The sequence below is a fragment of the Chelmon rostratus genome, chromosome 20, assembly GCF_017976325.1.
Source record: "Chelmon rostratus isolate fCheRos1 chromosome 20, fCheRos1.pri, whole genome shotgun sequence".
In the NCBI taxonomy this organism is placed as follows: Eukaryota; Metazoa; Chordata; class Actinopteri; order Chaetodontiformes; family Chaetodontidae; genus Chelmon; species Chelmon rostratus.
Window position 1 is genome coordinate 2,065,001 of NC_055677.1, and position 20,617 is coordinate 2,085,617.

At 43.4% G+C, this 20,617-nt stretch overlaps 1 protein-coding gene across 1 annotated transcript in view; it reads left to right on the top strand.

The window, feature by feature from the left end:
* Window positions 1-17,494, top strand: part of LOC121624260 (sodium channel protein type 4 subunit alpha-like) — a 130,837-nt gene extending 113,343 nt beyond the window's left edge. The window contains exons 25-31 of the mRNA XM_041961913.1: window positions 586-708; window positions 4,740-5,015; window positions 11,225-11,278; window positions 11,875-12,012; window positions 12,256-12,360; window positions 13,728-13,998; window positions 16,188-17,494. Coding sequence (XP_041817847.1) covers window positions 586-708; window positions 4,740-5,015; window positions 11,225-11,278; window positions 11,875-12,012; window positions 12,256-12,360; window positions 13,728-13,998; window positions 16,188-17,494 — 2,274 coding nt within the window. The remainder of the gene's footprint in view (window positions 1-585; window positions 709-4,739; window positions 5,016-11,224; window positions 11,279-11,874; window positions 12,013-12,255; window positions 12,361-13,727; window positions 13,999-16,187) is intronic.
* The last annotated feature ends 3,123 nt before the right edge of the window (window positions 17,495-20,617 follow it).

Sequence of the window (20,617 nt, forward strand, 5' to 3'; positions counted from 1 at the left end):
CGTGCGAGTGCTGAGGACTTTCAGGGCTCTCCGTCCACTCCGGGCCGCGTCCCGCTTCGCTGGTATCAGGGTAAGAACCAGCCGGACTCACCTGGAGCTCCAGCTGACCCGAGACCTGCCGCTCGATGGTGGAAATCAAACGCACATGTGGGGCTTCGCTGGCTTTAGAGACGCTGCGCTTGGTGTTGATGTCTTCCTGTTTGTGGTCTTTTACAGTGAATCATCCCCGGCGGGATTAGTTTTTTTTCGCTGTGTTAGAGTTAGGGTTTGTTTCACAGGTCAAAGGTCAGTTTCTCATTGAGATCTGCACACAGGGTGCCAGCAGTGAACTTCCTGCGAACAAACTAACTGTCGCTCATCGCTCCTTCCTCTCCTGCAGGAGTCTTCGGTCAGCTGATGTAAAGACTAACTCGCCCCCGTCTCTCCTCACATCCACAGCTCTGATTGGCTGGTCTCATCTCTGTCCTCTCCCGCTCTGTCTTTGTTAACTGTCCTGCCTCTCTCTTCTGTTTCTTTTCTTTCTCACCCTCCTTCTGTCTCTCTCTTTCTATCCTGTCCTCCCCTCCTTCTCTCTCTCTCCTCCAGGTCTCATTGGTCAGTTTGGTGGCCAACACGTTGGGTTATTCAGACTTCGCAGCCATCAAGTCCCTGCGGACGCTGCGAGCCCTGCGGCCCCTCAGAGCCCTCTCCAGATTTGAAGGCATGAGGGTAAGAGTCAGTATTAATACAACAAACACGCCTGGGAACCCGGATTCAGCATCATGTGAACTGCTGGGAGGACTGGAGGAGCGCTTGATTTATACCTCCACTATCAAACCTTCAAATATCTTCAAAGATCGGGCCGCTGTTTTCTTTGGTGGTGTCGTAACTTCTCACATTATTCAGACTCAAGCAAGAAAAATTATAAATAATAACAAAACAAACAAAGGAAGGACGGACGGATGGAACAGTGGATGGATGGATGGATGGATGGATGGATGGATGGAAATGATGGATGGATGGATGGAAATGATGGATGGAAGGATGGATGGATGGATAGAAAGATGGATGGATGGATGGATGGAATTATGGAAAGATGGATGGATGGATGGAAGGATGGATGGATGGATGGAAGGATGGATGGATGGATGGATGATGGTAGGATGATGGATGGATGGAACGATGGGTGGATAAATGGATGGATGATAGATGGATGGACAAATGGATGGATGGATAGAAGGACAATAGAAGGATGGATGGATGGATGGATGGATGGAATTATGGAAAGATGGATGGAAGGATGGATGATGGATGGAAAGATGGATGGATGGATGGAACGATGGGTGGAAGGATGGATGGGAGGATGGATGGATGGATAGATGGATGGAAAGATGGATGGAAGGATGGAAAGATGGATGAAAGGATGGATGATGGATGGAAAGATGGATGGATGGATGGAAGGATGGATGGATGGATGGATGATGGTAGGATGATGGATGGATGGATGGATGGATAGAAGGATGGGTGGATAAATGGATGGATGATAGATGGATGGACAAATGGATGGATGGATAGAAGGACGATAGAAGGATGGATGGATGGATGATGGATGAGTGAATGGATGGAAGGATGAATGGACGGATGGATGGATGGATGATAGAAAGATGGATGGGAGGATGATGAACGGGATAACAGATGGGTGAATGGATGGACAGATGGATGGATGGATGATGGATGAGTGAATGGATGGAAGGATGAATGGTTGGATGGATGCCTTCATTGTCTCTCAAGGAGAGAAGACAATTTCATCCACTGTAAACACACAATTATTCTATTAATTGAACATGTCTGTTATTTAAGGCCAAAATAAGATCTTTCTTTAAGCCTAACCAAGTTGTTTTTGTGCCTAAACCAGACCAGACCTCAACCACAGTGTTGTTGACATGCTGATATGACAACATATCGGTGGTTTGCAGAAATGTACGATGCCACCTCTTGTTCTGCCACTGGGTCGTATTAACCTGAGCTCACTTAACTCATCAAATTAAGTCTCTAAAGAAATGAGATTAGCATATTAGCCGCCTTCCCAGCATGCCGGGTTTGGAGGGTTCACACCTTGACGAGAGACCCATCTCCTGACATGTTACAGGTTGTTTCCTTTGATAACAGCTAAACATGCTCCTGTAATGAAGGTTCATTCGTTTCCCCAACAAGGTCACCGCTCGGCCCGTTATGTAAGCGCGTCGTTGTCGCTTTGTCATCAAGGACTCGAGACTTCCATAACTTCTTTGTGCTTTGTGTGATGAGTCATTCTGACCGAGGAGGCGGTAAAAAGACCTTTTGTTGTTCTTGTTTTCATCCTGAGAACACATACGAGGTTATGTTAATTACTGAAGCCTCTCGTTACATGGCGGATATTAAATATAAATCAAGCGCTCCCCCTTTGTCAAACTGACAGAATGATTTTGGTGCCCAGGTTTGTTTAAAAAAAAAAAAATCTTTTGCAGTGTTTTATCCTGTAACATCTCACCTGTGGTTTCACCTTCCTCAGTGTTTCCTGCTCTGTGATTGGTTCATCTCATTACGTCCTGTCAGTGTTTCCATGTGGCTTTGACTTGATCTGTTCCTCCTCAGAGGTTTTCTCCTTCAGAAAACTGATCTTTTCATGTTAAGCTGCGTCTCTGTTTTAACTCTGCACGTCCGTAAAGTTTTTGAACAGGACAGAAACATCACCCCTCCGCTCAGTCCCTGCTTCCATCCCATTCATCAGTATTACTGCAGCTCCTGCAGAAACCTCCCCCTGCAATGACAAGAAGAAGACAAAGTCCTCCGAGTGAGAGTAGACAGTCTACAGGGAGAAACGACTCAGAGCAGAAATGTCAAATCATTGAAGGGATCATTTTGTTTGATCGTCATAAACGACAGCTTTTCTTCATCTGAATTATGTTCATGCACAGTTCTGTGATGCAGCAGTTAAATGAACTGCACACGTGATATAGATGAGCAGCTTGTTTTAAAGTCCTGTTGGACGGAATGATTGACAGCTTATTGATTGGCTTTCTTCCATCAAACTCTTGTTTTACAATCGAGCGTCTCAGTTTCAGCTCAGCAAAGACTCAGCGGTTTCAGTTTAAGTTGAAGACGAGGTGAAACGTGCGGGATGCTGACTCTCGGTCTCGTGGAGTTCAGGGCCTGTGGTGCATGCTGGGAATAAAGTCTGAGCTCTCACTCTCCCATGATCCTCTTCTCTCTGCTTTGTCTGGCTAATAAGATTAGCTTGCATGTCAATTTCCTAATGCTGCACGCTCAGCACCACGCTGCTCACTCAGCATGGGATTCTGGGTAGAAGAAGTGCATTGTGGGTATAATGAGGAGGGCTGGAGCGGCGGGCTGATGTTAGCTGACACAGCTCTCGCTCTGTGTGAGCGCCAACAGGAAGGAGGAACCAAACATGAACATCACAGAATACGTGACATGATTTTGTATCTTAAAGAGTAAACAGCAAAAAAAAACTGAGCTGTCCAATAAATGAAACTTTATTAAATTTGAAGTAAAACCACGTTTACAAGCTGAAGTCTTGTTCTGAACTTCTCATCTCTCCCACATGATGCACAAAGTGAACAATAGAAGACGCTTCAGGTCTTAAACCAGCAGGTTGAACGTACCCTTATGGGCCTCATCCTCCAGCCCGCCTCATGTGTACAGCACACCTGTGTTTCACCTCATCCTGTATGTGTCGGCTTGCTGGGCTGGAAACACATCAGGTTCTGGTTCTGTTTAGTTTGGCTGAGTCCGGTTCATCACTGACTTCAGTCTCATTCTGCACGGAAACAAGAATCTTCTGGATAATTTAACCACGTCAGCAGCTTTTATTATGACTGTTAGTTTGCAGTATTTCATGTCTTTATTACTGACAAATCAAATCAGAGCTGTTCTAAATTCAAAGAGTTGTTTGTTGCAAGAATGAGGCAAATAGTTGGTGAATTCATCCCAAACTGACCTCGAACCTTCCTCTGCTCGTCAGAGGTTAAGGCTCTGTGATTGGATGATACAGACTGAAATGCACCTTGGGATCCATAGTTGTCGTCCTCTTCAGTTTTTTATGTCCACAGATACGTTTTTATCAGAGAAGCAGATATTTAACAACTTTGCTCGTCTTTAACCCGACTGGGACAGTTTCACACTCATCCAGCCCTCGAAAGGCCTCAACTGTCAGTCGGCTGACAGCGTCTCTTTATCCAATCACGTGCTGACAAAGTGTTGACCCTCGCTCCATCCTCGCTGTGAACCACTGAGCTTTTCAATCATGATACTATCACCTGTTACCAATCAGCCTGTTTACCTGTGGAATGATCCAAACAGGTGTTTTTGGAGCGTTCCACATCTTTCCCAGTCTTTAGCTGCTCCTGTTTCAACGTGTTTGAAACGTGTTGCTGCATCAGATTCAGAATCAGCAGATATTTACAGAAATCAATGAAGCTGATGAGCTCAGACAGTAAATATATTGACTTTGTGCTGTTTTCAGGTGAGTTTCTGTCAGAAAGGATCAGCAGGTGATCACATCCTGTTGTTTTAAACAGCGTCCTATCTTTACTGGACTCGGGGTTAAAAACCACAAGATCGTGGTTTCTGTTCAGTCTTTGAATAAAAGTTCAATCTGACGAGCAGCAGAATGAAAACTTGATGTTTCCTTAAAGACTAAATTGAAAGCATCTGTGAGGAGTTTTGTCTGTCTGACTCTCGCCTGTCTGTCCGTCCAGGTGGTGGTGAACGCTCTGATTGGGGCGATTCCCTCCATCATGAACGTGCTGCTGGTGTGCCTCATCTTCTGGCTCATCTTCAGCATCATGGGCGTCAACCTGTTCGCCGGGAAGTTCGGCCGCTGCGTCAACCGCACCGGCCACATCTACGAGGCCGCCTTCATCAACAACAAGTCGGAGTGCGAGGCGCTCAACGACACCTCGCTGTTCTACTGGACCAAAGTCAAGGTCAACTTTGACAACGTGGGGGCTGGATACCTGGCTCTGCTGCAAGTGGTGAGAGACGGCGCCAGGGGTTCTGGGTTTTTACGAAGGGAAAGAGAGTCTGGAGTCTTATTTTCACCGGACAGGTTACAGAAAGGTTCAACCTCAATCTTTTTCTCTATTTTCCGCTGAAATCTCATCATTCAGTGAAGAACTCAGAGAGGTACTGTCACTGCAAAAAGGTTGAAAACCATCAAAAAATTCATTCTGTTGAGCTGAACATTTTTTTACAATAACGTTTCATTTTTCTTGATTCTAGTGCGGCAGTCTGACTTAGTGAGTTATACTAACACTGACTTCCACGCTCTGAAGCCTCACCGTCTACTAAAGGAGTTCTGTTCTGATACGGAACTAGGAGTCGTGGGTGGTGGCTAGTGTGACGCTAGATGTTACCTAAAGTTATTTGCTAACTACTCTGTTGACTTACTGTGATCTGAGCAAAACGAAAAACAGTCAACTTGTTGAATCAAGGGTGATCCATTTATTCCACGTGAGTCAAATACATCAGGTTAATCACAGTAGTCACAAGCCAAAATCCAACAAAAATAAGCCAGCATAGCGCTTAGCATTTACCGTAGCGCAGCGTAGCGCAGCGTAGCGTAGCACAGTGGTCAAAACCCTTTGCCCTTCCGGGTAGGACCCCTGACCAACAACACATAGTTCCTACCTATATACCTGGCGAAAGGCTAATTAACATGCGCCACCTAGTGGACAAAAGATAAATCACAATCATAAAGAAACCATACATTTTGGCTCCTACACCGTCTTTACCCACAGTTTAAACGGCAAACATCGCTGGAGTCTGGTGGTGCTGTGCAGTAACTGGGTGATACACACCTCCCAGCCTCAGTTTCTTTCCTGGAATGTCTTATTACTTATTAGTAATCATTTGGTGCTGACGGGCTCAGAGAACCACTGACTCTCATTAGAATCCTGTCGGCCATTTTTGTTTGTCGGTCAGTAAACGGAGACGAGGGTTGTGCTGCAGAGTGATCACTGATCTGTCAGGGGTCTTTTGAAGGGGTTTTTAGACACTTTATCGCTTTAAATCCCCTCAGTGCTTCATATGTGGCGTGGGTTGGGGCCTGCAGATGAAGATGAAGATGAAGAGCGTTCTGTATGAAGCGTTGACAGGAAACAAAAAGCTTCAAGTGAAAAATCCTCTCCTGAACGACAACTTCAGAGCAAATTAAAACGGAGCGTCTCCTCCACAGGCGTAGGAGGGTTGACTTTTCTGCCTCCATCGCTCCCTCCATCTCCTCTTTTCTTTTGTTCCGTCCATTTGCTGTCTTCACCTTAATTTTCCTCCCACACCTTTTCTCCATCGCTCTCACTTTTGACTTTTCCACTCCTGCCGCCCTCCCTCTCTCTCTTTGTCTCCATTTGTCGCGTTAGCTTTAATTCACCTTTTTTTTCTCTCTCTTGCTCTGTGTCTCTCTCCTCTTTAATTCATCACTTTTTAATTCAATTTAGCTTTTTCAAAATGGAACATGGACTTATAAAAGAATACATAATAGAAGAACAACACCTACAGTAAGTGGTAGGTAGACAAAAATAAAAATAAAAAAACAGCATCATTACATGATCAAAGTGGAGAAAATGCAGTTGGACTGATTTATGTAACTCATAATAATTTAAAATCCTAATAATCCTAAAAAATGTGTTTTTGAATTCTGTACAGTGGCTGAAATATTGATGTCATTAATGTATGTGGGTTTGTTTTTTTAAATATGAATAATTCATACAATATAACAGTTATCAATAAAAGCAGTTTTAGCATTAATTATTAAATGTTTGTATGATATATGAATCTATGATGATATGGAAATGCTGATGGAATTATTGATTTTGATAATCAGCAGGTAGAGGGTGCACTAGTTTCTGCTCCAGTGGAATTTTTAGTTTATTGGCATTAAAGTGGCACGTTGTTTAACTGTTGAAAGAAGAACTAACACATTCATCCTCTATAAATAAAAAGTTTGATTTATAGCTCGGTTCAACACGTGATGCTACAGCCTGACTTGTTCTGGTCTGACCAGAAGCTGATGGTTAAAGCTGTAAAACTGACTTTACTGAGTCCATTTGCTGCCATGAGGATTCCCCTCCACAGGTGCTCCTGCACGTTTTAGCCTTTGCTATCGTCCTGTAGTTACTACTTGTGGCCACAGTGGCCGCTGTTTAGCAGAGGTTACATTGGCTCACTTTAAACAGCATAAGTTCACACATTTAAACATTTGTTTCGGTATTTAATATGATTTTTTCTCCTTCAGTTTTTGTCACCCATCCCTCCATAAATCTTTCTTTCTACCAATCAGGACAAAGAGGTCATGTCTGTATAACACAGTGAGGCAACATGTTCCCACTTCTAGCTTATCTGCTGTGGGTGTTTGGTCAGGACCCCTTCCTGTCACTTTTTAAGGCACTGGGTACCCATTTATCTCATTTTTCAACATGTACGGCTGCACAGTCAAGTTAGTAATAAAAAATAATGTCTGGTTAGCAACGTCCGCTTAGACTTTTAAAATAAAGCCAGCTGAGAACAATAATAAACATGTTGTTAATGCTGAAAAAGAGTCACATTTTTGTTTAAGTTTAGATTTAGCCAACAAACTGCTTGGTTAGCTCACAGTTTGACTGATAAGATAGGTTAGATAAATAAATATGTTTCTTATGTGCATTAAGTGACGTAACGCACATCATTTAATGTACAAAAGAAATCAGACTTTTCTTTTGGATTCACATGGAGGAAACCGGGTGGCAGTTCTGTGTTTGACCCGTCCATCCACAGGTGGACTGTTCTCACTCTTCATGCTACGACATTTCAAATCAAACTTCCAGAAAAAGAAGCAGTTTGGTGTTTTTGGCAGCACTGCATTGCAAAGCCTTTTATGTAAGAGGTTATTTCTGCGGCTGTATAAAACCTCCAGAGGTGGTGGGATTGTGACAGTTTGGTCTTAAAGCCACAGTATTTGTGATGTTTCCTGCTTTCTTCATCACTTCATCTTTACTTCTTTCAGTCGTCACTTTTCTTTCTCTGGCAGGTCGAGTTTGACTTTTTCTGCCCTCATTTTTTAAATTCAATCTGTCTGTTGTGCTTTTCATTGTTTTTTCATTTTATATCATTTCTTTTCTATCCATTTCTTCATTTGTCCCTTTCATCCCTCCGTCCGTCTCTCTGTCATCCCTGATAACGCAACATAAACTGTCTGTTACAACCACTGCACCTCCACCTTTCCTCTGCTGCATCACCCTCTTACCTGTCCATCACTTCACTTTCCTTTCCTTGCAAGCTTTTCCCCCCTCCTTTCTCCATTTCTCTTTGTTTCTCTAGTTCGCTCTCTCTCCTTTTTCCGCTCTCTGTCGCCCACCACGGGAGTCCTGAGAGCCTCCAATCAATCAGCGTCTGAGAGGCTTTTATTTTTAGAGTGACTCCAGCCAAGTGGGAGGGAAATGGAGAGATGGAGGAAGAGAGGGAGGGAGGAAGAAAAAGTGGAGAAAGAAAATTAAGGTTCAAACTGCAGTGAAGGGAGAGAGATGGAGGGATGGACAGAGATAATAACAATGGAGAAGATGGACAGATGTGAGCAAAGGTGAGCGTGAAAAAGTGGGATGAAGAAGTGACGAAAAAGGAGAAAAAGGAGAAAAACAGGTAAAGGAGTTGTCGGTCTTCAACATCAGCCAGTGAGAACTCGAGAGTTGTCGGAGTACAGTTGCCTTGGCAACGGGTCGCTCAGCACCTGGCCGTGTTTGGCCGGTCGGCGTGGCAACCCTTCCATTAGCATCTGGAAATATCTCCACGCCGCAGAAATGATGCAGGGAGAGTTTTTACTGAGCTCAGTTTGAGGATCTGTGGAGTTCTGGACTCTGAATCATCCAGTTTTCCTTTAATCAGGAATTTATAATGTTTAAATGAATTAACTTAAAGGATTTAACGTATATATAATGTACATATATGCAAAAAAGTAAAAACATCTTTACAAAATAATGTAAACCAGGTGGAATAAGTCAACCGACACCTTTTCAGTCAGTATTGATTTGTCAGATCTTCAAAAAGAGACTCGTGGTTATTATTTATTTGCATGTTTATTTGAGTCAAACGTCACTCGTTAACTCAACATGTGACCAAAAAGGTTAAAGATTGACACGACTGATTAATTGATTAATTGCTACCTGCTGCTTGTAACACCCGAATTTCCCCAGCTGGGGATTAATAAAGTATGTCTTGTCTTATCTTATCTTATCTTAAACTTCCGTAAAGTAACTTGTTTTTTTAAGACTAATTGTAATTCGGTTTATTATTTCTATTCTGTTTTTTTAAGACAATAAATCAGCAACTTCTCACAAGCTGGAAGCAGAGAAAATGTGGCATATTTGCTTCGAAATGGTTCATAAACTATTAATTGATTACTGTAAACTAATTATTTTTCTCTTCACCACTTAATCGACTAATCCTTCGATTCCTTTTTAACCTTTTTGTAAACGATTTAATTGCCGTCGATCAACTTGACGTTCCTCCATCATCCTCGCCGCAGCGCCGGCCTGTTTCACATCTGGATGTTCAGCTCAAACTTGAGTGCAGGCGATGGTGTTGCTTCTGGAGATGGAGGCAGGTCAGCGTGTCACCTGTAAACATCATCGCTGAGTCTTCACCGCTGTTCAAACTCTCAGATTAAGCTCATCATCTTTTACAGCGTGCCGCCTCTCGCTCACATCCGGCAGACCATAGAAATATCAGGAGGCAACCTGTCAAGCTGATTGGCGGCAGGCGCCCACTCACGCCAAAGTGCTCTGTTCCTTCACATCTGCATCTTTTCCTTCTTTCCTTCTCTCACATTCTCTCCCTCCTTCCTTCCACCTGCTCTTTCTCTTCCCTTCATCTGTGTTTATCTCAATCATCTGTCTCCTCCCCGCTGAGGAAGGAAGTCCATATAAGGACTTGTTGACTCTTTCATTGAGAAAAACAGCAGCGGCGTTTCCATGGCGCTCTGACTCTCTCTCTCTGTCTGTCTGCCTCTGTCTAATTTTCTGCTAAAACAGGAAGGTTGCTTCAAAATCCCTTTTGTTCAGATATTCGCTCAAGTGCAGGAAGTGAGCAGGATGTCGTCTTGGTGACGGCGGCGCAGAGAAACACACCTGACACACAGAGAAGAAAACAGGAGCTCCAAGTTTCCGTCTCACATTGATAAAAGAAAGGAAGGAATGCTGTTTAAGAGAGGATGTGGGTCAAGGCCTGAAAGATGTAAACTGTAGTTAGAGTTACTGAAGACCACAGTGCATATATCATGTGGCCAAAAGTATGTGGACACCCTTATTCTCAGACCTGAACCCCATCCAACACCTCTGATGAACTGGAACATGGACTGTGAGCCAGACCTGATCACCAGCGTCACTGCTGGACCTCACTGATGCTCTGATGTCTGAATGGGATCAGATCCCTGCAGCAGGTTCATCATCAGAGTGGAGGCTGTTATAGCCACAACTACTATTGGATATAGGTGTGATGGTTGGGAGACCACATACGTTTGGCCAGTGGTGTGCACAGACTTTTTGAAGGGCAGGGGCGGAAAAAAGGAAAAAAAGGGCACATATAGTGTGTCCTCGCAAATGAAGAGGGCACTTTAGCACACGTTTTGACTCCCTGGGGGCACTTTAGAGCGCGTTTTGGCATCCAAGAGGGCACTTTAGTGCACGTTTTGGCGTCCAAGAGGGCACTTTAGCACACGTTTTGGCTCCCTGGGGGCACTTTAGAGCGCGTTTTGGCGTCCAAGAGGGCACTTTAGCACACGTTTTGGCTCCCTGGGGGCACTTTAGAGCGCGTTTTGGCATCCAAGAGGGCACTTTAATGCACGTTTTGGCTCCCAGGGGGCACTTTAGTACAAGTTTTGGCTCCCAAGAGGGCACTTTAGCATGAGTTTTGGAGTCCAAGAGGGCACTTTAGCATGCGTTTTGGCTCCCAGGGGTCACTTTAGCACGCGTTTTGGAGTCCAAGAGGGCACTTTAGCGCGTGTTTTTAAAACCCTTTCGATTTATGACCCTCACTGATTTTGCTGCCACTGCTGTAGATCATATAGATCGTTTTACATGTCTGTGTGATATTGTATATTATTCAATGTGAAGTCAAATGGTTTTACGAACCATGTTGATGAAAAGGAAGAGAATTGAGGTTCAGGTTCATCTTGTCACAGTTGAATTAATTATTTGTCTGTCTGTTTGTGTCCAAGGCAACCTTCAAAGGCTGGATGGAGATCATGTACGCAGCGGTGGATTCACGAGCTGTGAGTTGAAGAGATTAAGTTTGAATTTGTACTTTCCTCTGGCTCTGTTGTCCTCAGATGAGATTAAAACCAAAAAGGTTAATGAGACAAGATAAACCAACATCAAATGTTTTTTTTTTGTTTTTATATTTTATAAGATTAAATTAGAAATAAAGAAAAATGAAATCACATCAGACTAAAATACTAAAATTGGGTAAAATGAAATATTGTTTTTAAATGTAAAAAATTAAAATAGATTTTTTAATAGACAGTCATTAAGAGACAGCGAGATGACAGGTGTAAAATGATGATTTCTAAAGAAGTTTGATGAACTCTAAAGAAATGAGGTGAGACGATGGTGGTTCAGGTGTGAAGAGAACTATGAGTCAAGTTTTAAATGAGATTAGTGATGTAGGAGAGACATCAGATGGAGTCAGTCATGTTTTTGAATGACATTAACTGGAGACGAGACTAAAACTGAAGGCGAATGAAGATAAAATGAAAGCGATGAGAGACACTGAAAAGAGATGATGTGAGAGGCTGAAGGAGGAAAAATGACCAGTGGCTGTACGGTGGAGCAGGATGTGTTTAAAATGATCTGCGTGTGTTCTTGTCAGGTCGAGGAGCAGCCAATCAAAGAGATCAATCTGTACATGTACCTGTACTTCGTCATCTTCATCATCTTCGGCTCCTTCTTCACCCTCAATCTCTTCATCGGTGTCATCATCGATAACTTCAACCAGCAGAAGCGAAAGATAAGTTCCACGGCAGAAACAAATAACGCACCTCACAAGAAAGTGTTTTTTCGTGTGTTTGTTTGTTCATTTATTCATTTCTAACGCAAATGAAAGAGGCCAGATCGCAGCGTTAGCCATGTTTATAGATTACAGATTAATGCCATGTGATGGAATAAAGTCAGCGGCGCTGGAGTTTGAAAAGCTGCGTGGAAACATGTTGCTGTCCTGTCGAAAATAACAGTTGTTGATGGATTTGTTTACTTAGGAGGACAGGACATCTTCATGACAGAGGAGCAGAAGAAGTACTACAATGCCATGAAGAAACTGGGCTCCAAGAAACCTCAGAAGCCCATCCCGAGACCAATGGTACCAACGCAGAGCACACCTCAGTGTCAAAATATACAATTTATTCTGTTTTAGTCTAAAATTAGTGAAGATGGTCTTCTGTCTTAGTCCACGTGGAAACATTCAAGTTTGGAAGACAAACCCCATATTCCAATTTCAACTTTTGTTTTTTTTTTACATTTCAACATTTTAGATTTTAAATGTACAAATAAATAATTAGAATGAAAAGTAAAATTAAACAGCTAAATGTAAAACTATCAAAGTTATATTGCACAAAGAAAACAGCTTATTAAACAACAGATTATCAACAGTCACGTCATCACTGTGATATTAGTGTTGACTCAATGAGGTGAGATGAGTCTTTAGGCTGGACTTATAATTGCTAATATAAAAAGAAAGGTGGAAACAACCGGATCAATGTCTCAGCATTCACTGATATTTATTTTAAAGATAAATCTCAAGAATGAAAAGTAGCTGCTGAAATGGTGAAAAAATCTTCTCTTGCATCGTCTTCCTGTCTCCTTTCAAATGTATTGAATTCTCAAATAAAAGCCAGTATTCAAATAATGGCCAAGTCAGTAATAAAGATGTATGGGCTTGTAATGAATAGCACAAACAAATACAGGCTGGTCACTGATACGGAAGATAAAACATACTGAGGGGGGAGCGAAATTACCTGGCTCCAGTGGTAAATTCAGCATTTCGGTAAAAGTGCATTTCTACAGCATTAATTTGGTCATTTGGTTCTCACCCCTCAGATATTTCGACTTTGCCGTGGCAATAAAACACACTTCCTACACATATTTCACATTCAAAGCCCTCGAGGAAAGGAAAGGGTTATGCCTTCTGAGCGCTGGAAGACTGAAACATGAAACACTGAAACAAAGAGTTGACTGTTGTACTGATGGATTTAGTGCTGTAGAAAGTTTTATTGTATTAAATATAGATATATCAATAAATATATTAACTAAATATAGAGAAGATGCTGACTTTGCATTAACAGAAAAAACATCTCAAAAGTAATTTGAGACAACAGAAAACAAACTTCTTACTAAAATGTGGCCAAATAAAGATTAGATTAGTAAAAAAAATATATGGTGGTCAAGCTAAAAATTACTAATTAATGATTCTTTACAATACATATAAAACAGGGAAAATCAGAAATAAAGGCCTGTCTCTAATATAAGCCTTTTTAAAGGCCTGGGTATCTTCGCTGCTCTGCTGAATACAGACCACTTTTGAGAACTTACAGTATTCATTTATTTGAAAGAATGGGAAATAGCCATTGTTGCAAAAGAGAGTATATGAAACCACACATAACAAAATAAATTAATAAATAAAGCATGATTAATCAGTAATGGAAACAAATCTAATTTCTTTCCCTCCAGAACTCGCTGCAGGGCTTCTTCTTCGACCTGGCTGGGAAGCAGGCGTTTGACATCATCATCATGGTGCTGATCCTCTTCAACATGATCACCATGATGGTGGAGACGGACGAGCAGTCGCCTCAGATGGAGTACATCCTGAACAACATCAACCTGGCCTTCATCATCGTCTTCACCATCGAGTGCCTCATCAAGATCGTGGCGCTGCGGTACTACTTCTTCACTGTTGGCTGGAACATCTTCGACTTCGTGGTGGTCATTCTGTCCATCGTTGGTGAGTTCAGATACGACTGTAGAGACCAAAACTGTTACATGTTTATTTCTGCTGTAAACTTGTGCATTTTAATATGGAGGTCTATGGGGAGGGAGCCAGCCTGAAGTGGCCATTTGAGGAACTGCAGTTTTTGGCACTCAGACTAGAGATGGGATTTAGGGCTCTTTGAGGGGAGCCGGATCTTTTTGAGCCGTTCCTTTCAAAGAGCCGTTCAAAAAACTGGCTCATTTGGCTCATTTTTATATTCATTAAGTTTTAAGAAGGCAGTCTGGCCTTAACTCGTTTTATCTTGGAAATAACCACTGGGAGGAATGAATTTAGATATCCCACCAATATGAGTTTAAATTATTCTGAAATATTGATTATAACGTTAATTGACATGTGTGGATTAGATTTTAACGTCTGATCTGGATTAATTGTAAATATTCCACAGGGTGGCGCCATATCACTCTGCTTTGACAATGCTTTGCTTTTTTTTGTTACTGGCGCAGTCACGTGAAGGCAGCGTGCACAATGTGGCGTGATGCTAGTTGCATATCTAATAGGCAGTGCGCAGCTGGGCAGCGCTCCTCCCCATGTAACCTGGGAAAAAAAAAAAAGAACGGTTCCCAGCTGCGACTCGGTTCCCATCGTTCATGTTAACGAGCCGTTCAAAAGAACCAGTTCGTTCATGAACGTCACAACACTAACTCAGACATTGGTTTTCACATAGTAACATAGTAATAACTCTCAGTGAAAAATAACTAAAGATGTTCCTTTAACCTTTAACCTTGTTGGGCGACACACCAACACACACCAGACGTGTCATAGAGACAGAACAAGCAGTAAACAGGATCAACCAATCAGAGGAGAGAATGTGATAAAAGTGACGCTTGTCTGAAGAGTTGATGCGCTTCATATGATCTTCAATGATTTGTTGCCCATTTCTTTAAAAAGATGTTATTTCCTAAAGTTCACTATTCTATAAAATTATAGATGGTCTATTCTTGTGCATACATGTAGTATGTGTGTGGGGTGGGTGGGGGGTCATCAGCTGTGGCAGCAGGAAGCAATGTAATGTCTGCCTGACAATTATCTGTCAACAAAGTGACCATCCGGGTGGCCTTGATGTTTTATCCTGCACCAAGGTCCTGTGTGGTCATACACACACCCACACACACACACACACACACACACACACACACAACACACATGACAGAGCAGTCTACAGAGGCAGCACAGAGCAACCTAAGCAGGTAATTTAGCTATCAGTGTTGTGACAAGATTGCGTGTGTGCGTAATTAAGTGTGTGCCCGTATGTGTGCCCGTGTGTGGATGTGTGTTGTGAGCGTGCTCAGACGAGGCTGCCTGGGGGAGGTGAAGGTAACAGCAGCAATCAGAGCTGCCAGAGGGCGGTCCCTGGAGACAAATCAAACATGATTGACCTGTTACATCAGCTGTGTGTGTGTGTGTGTGTGTGTGTGTGTGTGTGTGTGGGAGAAAGACGTCAGGATGGGGTAGTAGCAGAGTTGATGTACGATGTGATGGTGATTCCCTCTCGACTCCCCCCTGCTCATCCCTTCCATCACCTATAACTCAACACAGGGGGACGAATGAAAGATAGAGGTGGGGGCGTGTGTGTGTGTGTGTGTGTGGTGGGGGTCGGGGGGGATCTGTTGATGACAGGCAAGCTCCTCTTTCAGTTTATCATTCCCAGATAACAAGGAAAAGATGGATGAATTACAGTGTTTGACTTGCTGTTAGAGGGAACGACGGCTCAGCCCTCCAGAACCAATTACTCAAGTTGTAATCACAGCAGAGCTGCCACATAAAGACTGAAATATCCAAACTGAGAGCTTTCAGATGATGTAACTCACAGCAATGTCCTCAAATAAAAGAAAATCTTGGTCAACTAACAGTCTTCAGCTTATCGATTTTGGGTGATAGGAACATGCAGAAATCCAGCAAATAGTTTAAAATAGTGTCGGGGTCTCAGCAGATTAAATGAGTCCTGTCAGGAGTGTGTAAATTTGCCGTACAGCATCATCTTGTGACTAATCACTAGAAGCAGAAACACCATAAAAATGCTAATTGATCGAAACATTTGATTGGACCAGGACCCTGACTACCAATGAATAAAGTGAAGAAGAAGTGAAGTGACTGTACAAGTATACATGATTACCATACTTTTGTTCTTATCTGCTTTTCAGGCATCGTGCTTGCTGACATCATCGAGAAGTACTTTGTGTCGCCAACACTGTTCCGAGTCATTCGATTGGCTCGTATCGGACGGATTCTGCGTCTCATCAGAGGCGCTAAGGGCATCCGGACGTTACTGTTCGCCCTCATGATGTCTCTTCCTGCTCTCTTCAACATTGGGCTCCTCCTGTTCCTGGTCATGTTCATCTACGCCATCTTCGGTATGGCCAACTTCGCCTACGTGAAACGGCAGGCGGGGATCGACGACATGTTTAACTTTGAGACATTTGGCAACAGCATGATCTGCTTGTTCCAGATCACCACCTCGGCAGGCTGGGACAGCCTGCTCAGCCCAATCCTCAACAACTCGCCCGAGGAGTGCAACCCCAACATCCCCCACACCGGCACCACGGTCCGGGGGAACTGTGGAAATCCGTCAGTTGGCATCACCTTCTTCGTCACCTACATCATCATCTCCTTCCTCATTGTGGTGAACATGTACATAGCTATCATCCTGGAGAACTTCAGCGTGGCCACGGAGGAGAGCACCGAGCCGCTGAGTGAGGACGACTTCGAGATGTTCTACGAGGTTTGGGAGAAGTTTGACCCAGAGGCAACGCAGTTCATTGAATATGCCAAGCTGTCAGACTTTGCTGACTCACTGTCAGAACCGCTGCGCATCGGCAAACCTAACAAGATCAAACTGATCTCCATGGATTTGCCCATGGTCAGTGGGGACAAGATCCACTGCCTGGACATCCTCTTTGCCTTCACAAAGCGCGTTCTGGGCGAGTCAGGTGAGATGGATGCTCTGAAGCAGCAGATGGAGGAGAAGTTCATGATGGCCAACCCATCCAAGATCTCCTATGAGCCGATCACGACGACTCTGAGGCGAAAACAGGAAGAGGTCTCTGCCACAGTGATCCAGAGGTGCTACCGCAGACACCTGGTGAGGCGGCAGATGAAGGCCGCCTCCTACTTGTACCGCCAGATCACCACACCTCGACATGCAGGAAGTGAAGGTGATGATGGTGGTGAGGTGGCGTTCGGTGAGGATGCACCTGAGAAAGAAGGGCTGATCGCCGCCATGATGAGGGAAAACTATGGTTCAAGTTTGCTAGGGATGGAGCGCTCCGAGACAATTTCCTCCACCTCATCCCCGCCGTCCTACGACAGCGTGACGCGAGCCACATCAGAGATCTTTCACCCGCTCGCTGTCAAGACAGAAACAATCACCGTCGACACCGCAGGCAGCGAGCCGAGCGAACAGTCGCCGTCAGTGGTTGAGCCTGACAGACAGCAGGAAACGGTACCATAGCAGGAACCAAATAGCAAAAAATTTAACACATGAGGAGATCCTCGGTTTGGGTAAAGCTTGTTTGTTCTTTTGTTTACTGAATGTACCATAGCTGAGGAACGCTGAGAAGGCGGCAGAGAGAAGCTATGAGCGAGGAACTGCAAGAGGAGTCACGTGAAGGAGCAAACAAAGTGGAATATTTACTACCTTTAATGTTATTTCCTGTTCCCTGTGGAGATTCCTGGACTCAACTCGTCAGCGTTTTTGGAGTTTCTGAAAGGGAAGCAGAAAAACTGCAATAACACGGAAGGAAACCCCGTCTGTCAAGTCAACTCTGGTTTTGTTGGAGTAAAAGACAGAAGTGTAGATCTCTTTGACCTCTCGGGTCTCTTGTGTCAGCCAGAGTCAAGGGTTTGGGAGAACTGACTGACCTTTGACCTCAGCTACAGGGGATCAGAGGGGTCAGAACAACTATATCAGATGTATCCATCATTTATTGGCCTGGGGGGTTCGTGCCTTCCCACAGTTGATCAATATTCTCAGAGTACACCTGGCTGTAAGAGCGACGGTGTTCCTGGCGGTGTTTCTCAACGCGTTAACAGTCGACGGCTTTCCGACTGACTGAGACTCGAGAGAGGAGGGAGAGTAACGACAACGTGATTTAAAAAATGTTTTCGTAGTAAAAGTATAACTTTGTTGATGTTACCAGTCTTTTAATAGCGGTACGATTATTACTATTTTTTATATTTTTTAGAGTAAGGTGAAGAAAAAAATAAGCAGTCTCTCTCTTTCGACTTTGGAGCGGCACTAGCTTTGAGGAAGTGGCTGAACCACCACGTTGTAGAGGATGAGAGGAGAGGGTGCGGTCAGGAAAAAAAAAACCCGAGAAGCAACTTCATCCGTTTCTGTCGGCAGTTTTTCTCTCTTCAGTTTACACATGCTACCGCTTCCCTGCGCCCGGGCAAAGACACGTTGGGAAGGGGTCTGGGATGTATTTCTCTTTCCTCTGACAACCTTTGAGACAACACCAAAAACAAATACAAGTGCACAATGAGATTTTCTACACCGTCCCGGACTCTTCCAGCACGTGCTTTGCCTCGGCGGTGAACATCCTCATGTCCGTCACTTTTCTGGCCGTTGGGTGATTTGTCTAAAAGTCCAGATTTAACGTTGATTTTTTTTTGCTTCCCTTCACTTCACGATATTCCTGCTGCATTACTACGTTGCATGAGGATAAAAGTGGAGGTTACTGGCTTGTAGTTGATAGACGATATAACAAAGACGTATTTGGCAAGAATAAAGTGCTCAGATACGTCGTCAAAACTTCAGTTAAATCAAATAAAACTCTTTCAGGATCGAGTGAATTTACTGTTATTCGCTTTAATCAAAATTCTAAATAATTGAATAAGCCTTACATAAAGAAATCTATTTATAAAACAGCACTCATATCATAATACCCTGAAGGCATGAACACCTCAAGTTAATCTACCTTTTTTCAATGCAGGATCAATATTATTTAGTGCAGTTAAAGGACCAGCCTGGCAAAAATGCAAATAATATAAATTCGTAAAAATATGTTTAAGCATGCAATAATTTTACCAACTGAAAAAAGGAATATATGCAGGACTATGTATTTTAGATGTATTTTCCTCTATCAGGAGATTTAATGTTGCCGGACTGTTTTGACAAATCACCTTCCGTAGTTTTCTATCCATCTGGTTCGAGTTCGGCTCAGCACACACGAGAGCTTAAAGCAGATTCTTCAAGGCTACGTGGACTTGAGTTCTTCGCTGTCGACCAGCCCTGACCGGAGCGCGACAATCAGCTCAGCACATGTTTAGTTTCGTGAGAAGCTCCCAGTGGTTTGGTATCATTCATCAGTCATCGGTGTCCTGGAAAAACCGTCAGTCTGAAAACATTTCAGTCAGATCAGATTCACAGAGACTTTTCAAAGCGTTGCAGATCAGGAATCGATTGCTGACATTAAGAAGAACGGAGAGGATCACCAGAACGATCCGTTAGAAGTGATCATTGGTCGTCTCAGATGATGGATCTGTGTCGGAACAAAACACGCAAACTACCTGGAGTTCAAAACGGCTGCAGCTGTTTTTCCAGAACACCGGAGTGACGATGCTGAAAGCTCTTCTGCTTCCTGTTTCCACTGAACGATATGAAGAGTTTCATTTGAAACGTGGGGAAATAAATCGATCAGCTCCTTTTTGATAATAGAATGAAACAGTTTGAATGGTTTTCTGCTGCAGGCAAAAAGAAATTTAACACCTAGTAGTTTGAAAAGTATTCTGAAGGAAAGTTTGAAAGGAGACTCTTCAAATCAAAACACTGCGTTATTTATTTATTTATTTATTTTCTTTGCTTCCTGGTTGATTGCTTTATTTCGTCTGAGATTTTTTTAAATTTTTGCACGTTTTAGCTGCGTTCTGGAGGAGAAGCGGAGGCCGAGCGAGGCGGCTCTTGATCCATTTTGCACAGAGAAACAAAAAAACAAACCGCGTCTAGCAATAACGGTTTGCCGATACCTTTTCAGCGAGTTCGTAGGTAACGCCGGACTTTCCGGAAGCTTCTTCCCGCTGTCTGCATCTGTGGAGAAATTGTTTGCAGGAAATACTGAAAATGCACGATGACACTTGGAGCATGTGGTGACGCGTGACCGGCTCTGGCCTTCCGGATGCAGCACTGACAGTGTTATGGTGGTTTTACAGACAGTGGCGCGAAGCCGCCGCGAAGCCGCGTTACGGCTCGTTTTTATGAAGATGAAGTGTCAAAGTGTGTGTGTACAGCGTTTCTTCAGTCTGCTTTGATCTCAATATTTCAAACAACCTCTCTCTCTCCGTCTCTGTTGTCGTGGTCACCCGAGGGATCTTTGCTAAACGCTTTACTAGACTAATTTAAAAAAGGGAAAAAGACAAAAAAAGGATTTTACTGGCACCGTCTGGACTCTATTTCTACTAGATTCTATTGAGAATAGATAACCATATAAACTAGGAAAATACTTAAGACACTGCTGAACTCTGCTGCGAGGCGTATTTCAGGTTGCAGTTGTGCTGAAGGGCTGTTTTCAGTAGCAATAGACCCAGAGTGTGCCTGCTACATATGAACCCCAACACTCCAAGCCATGCTTTCCCA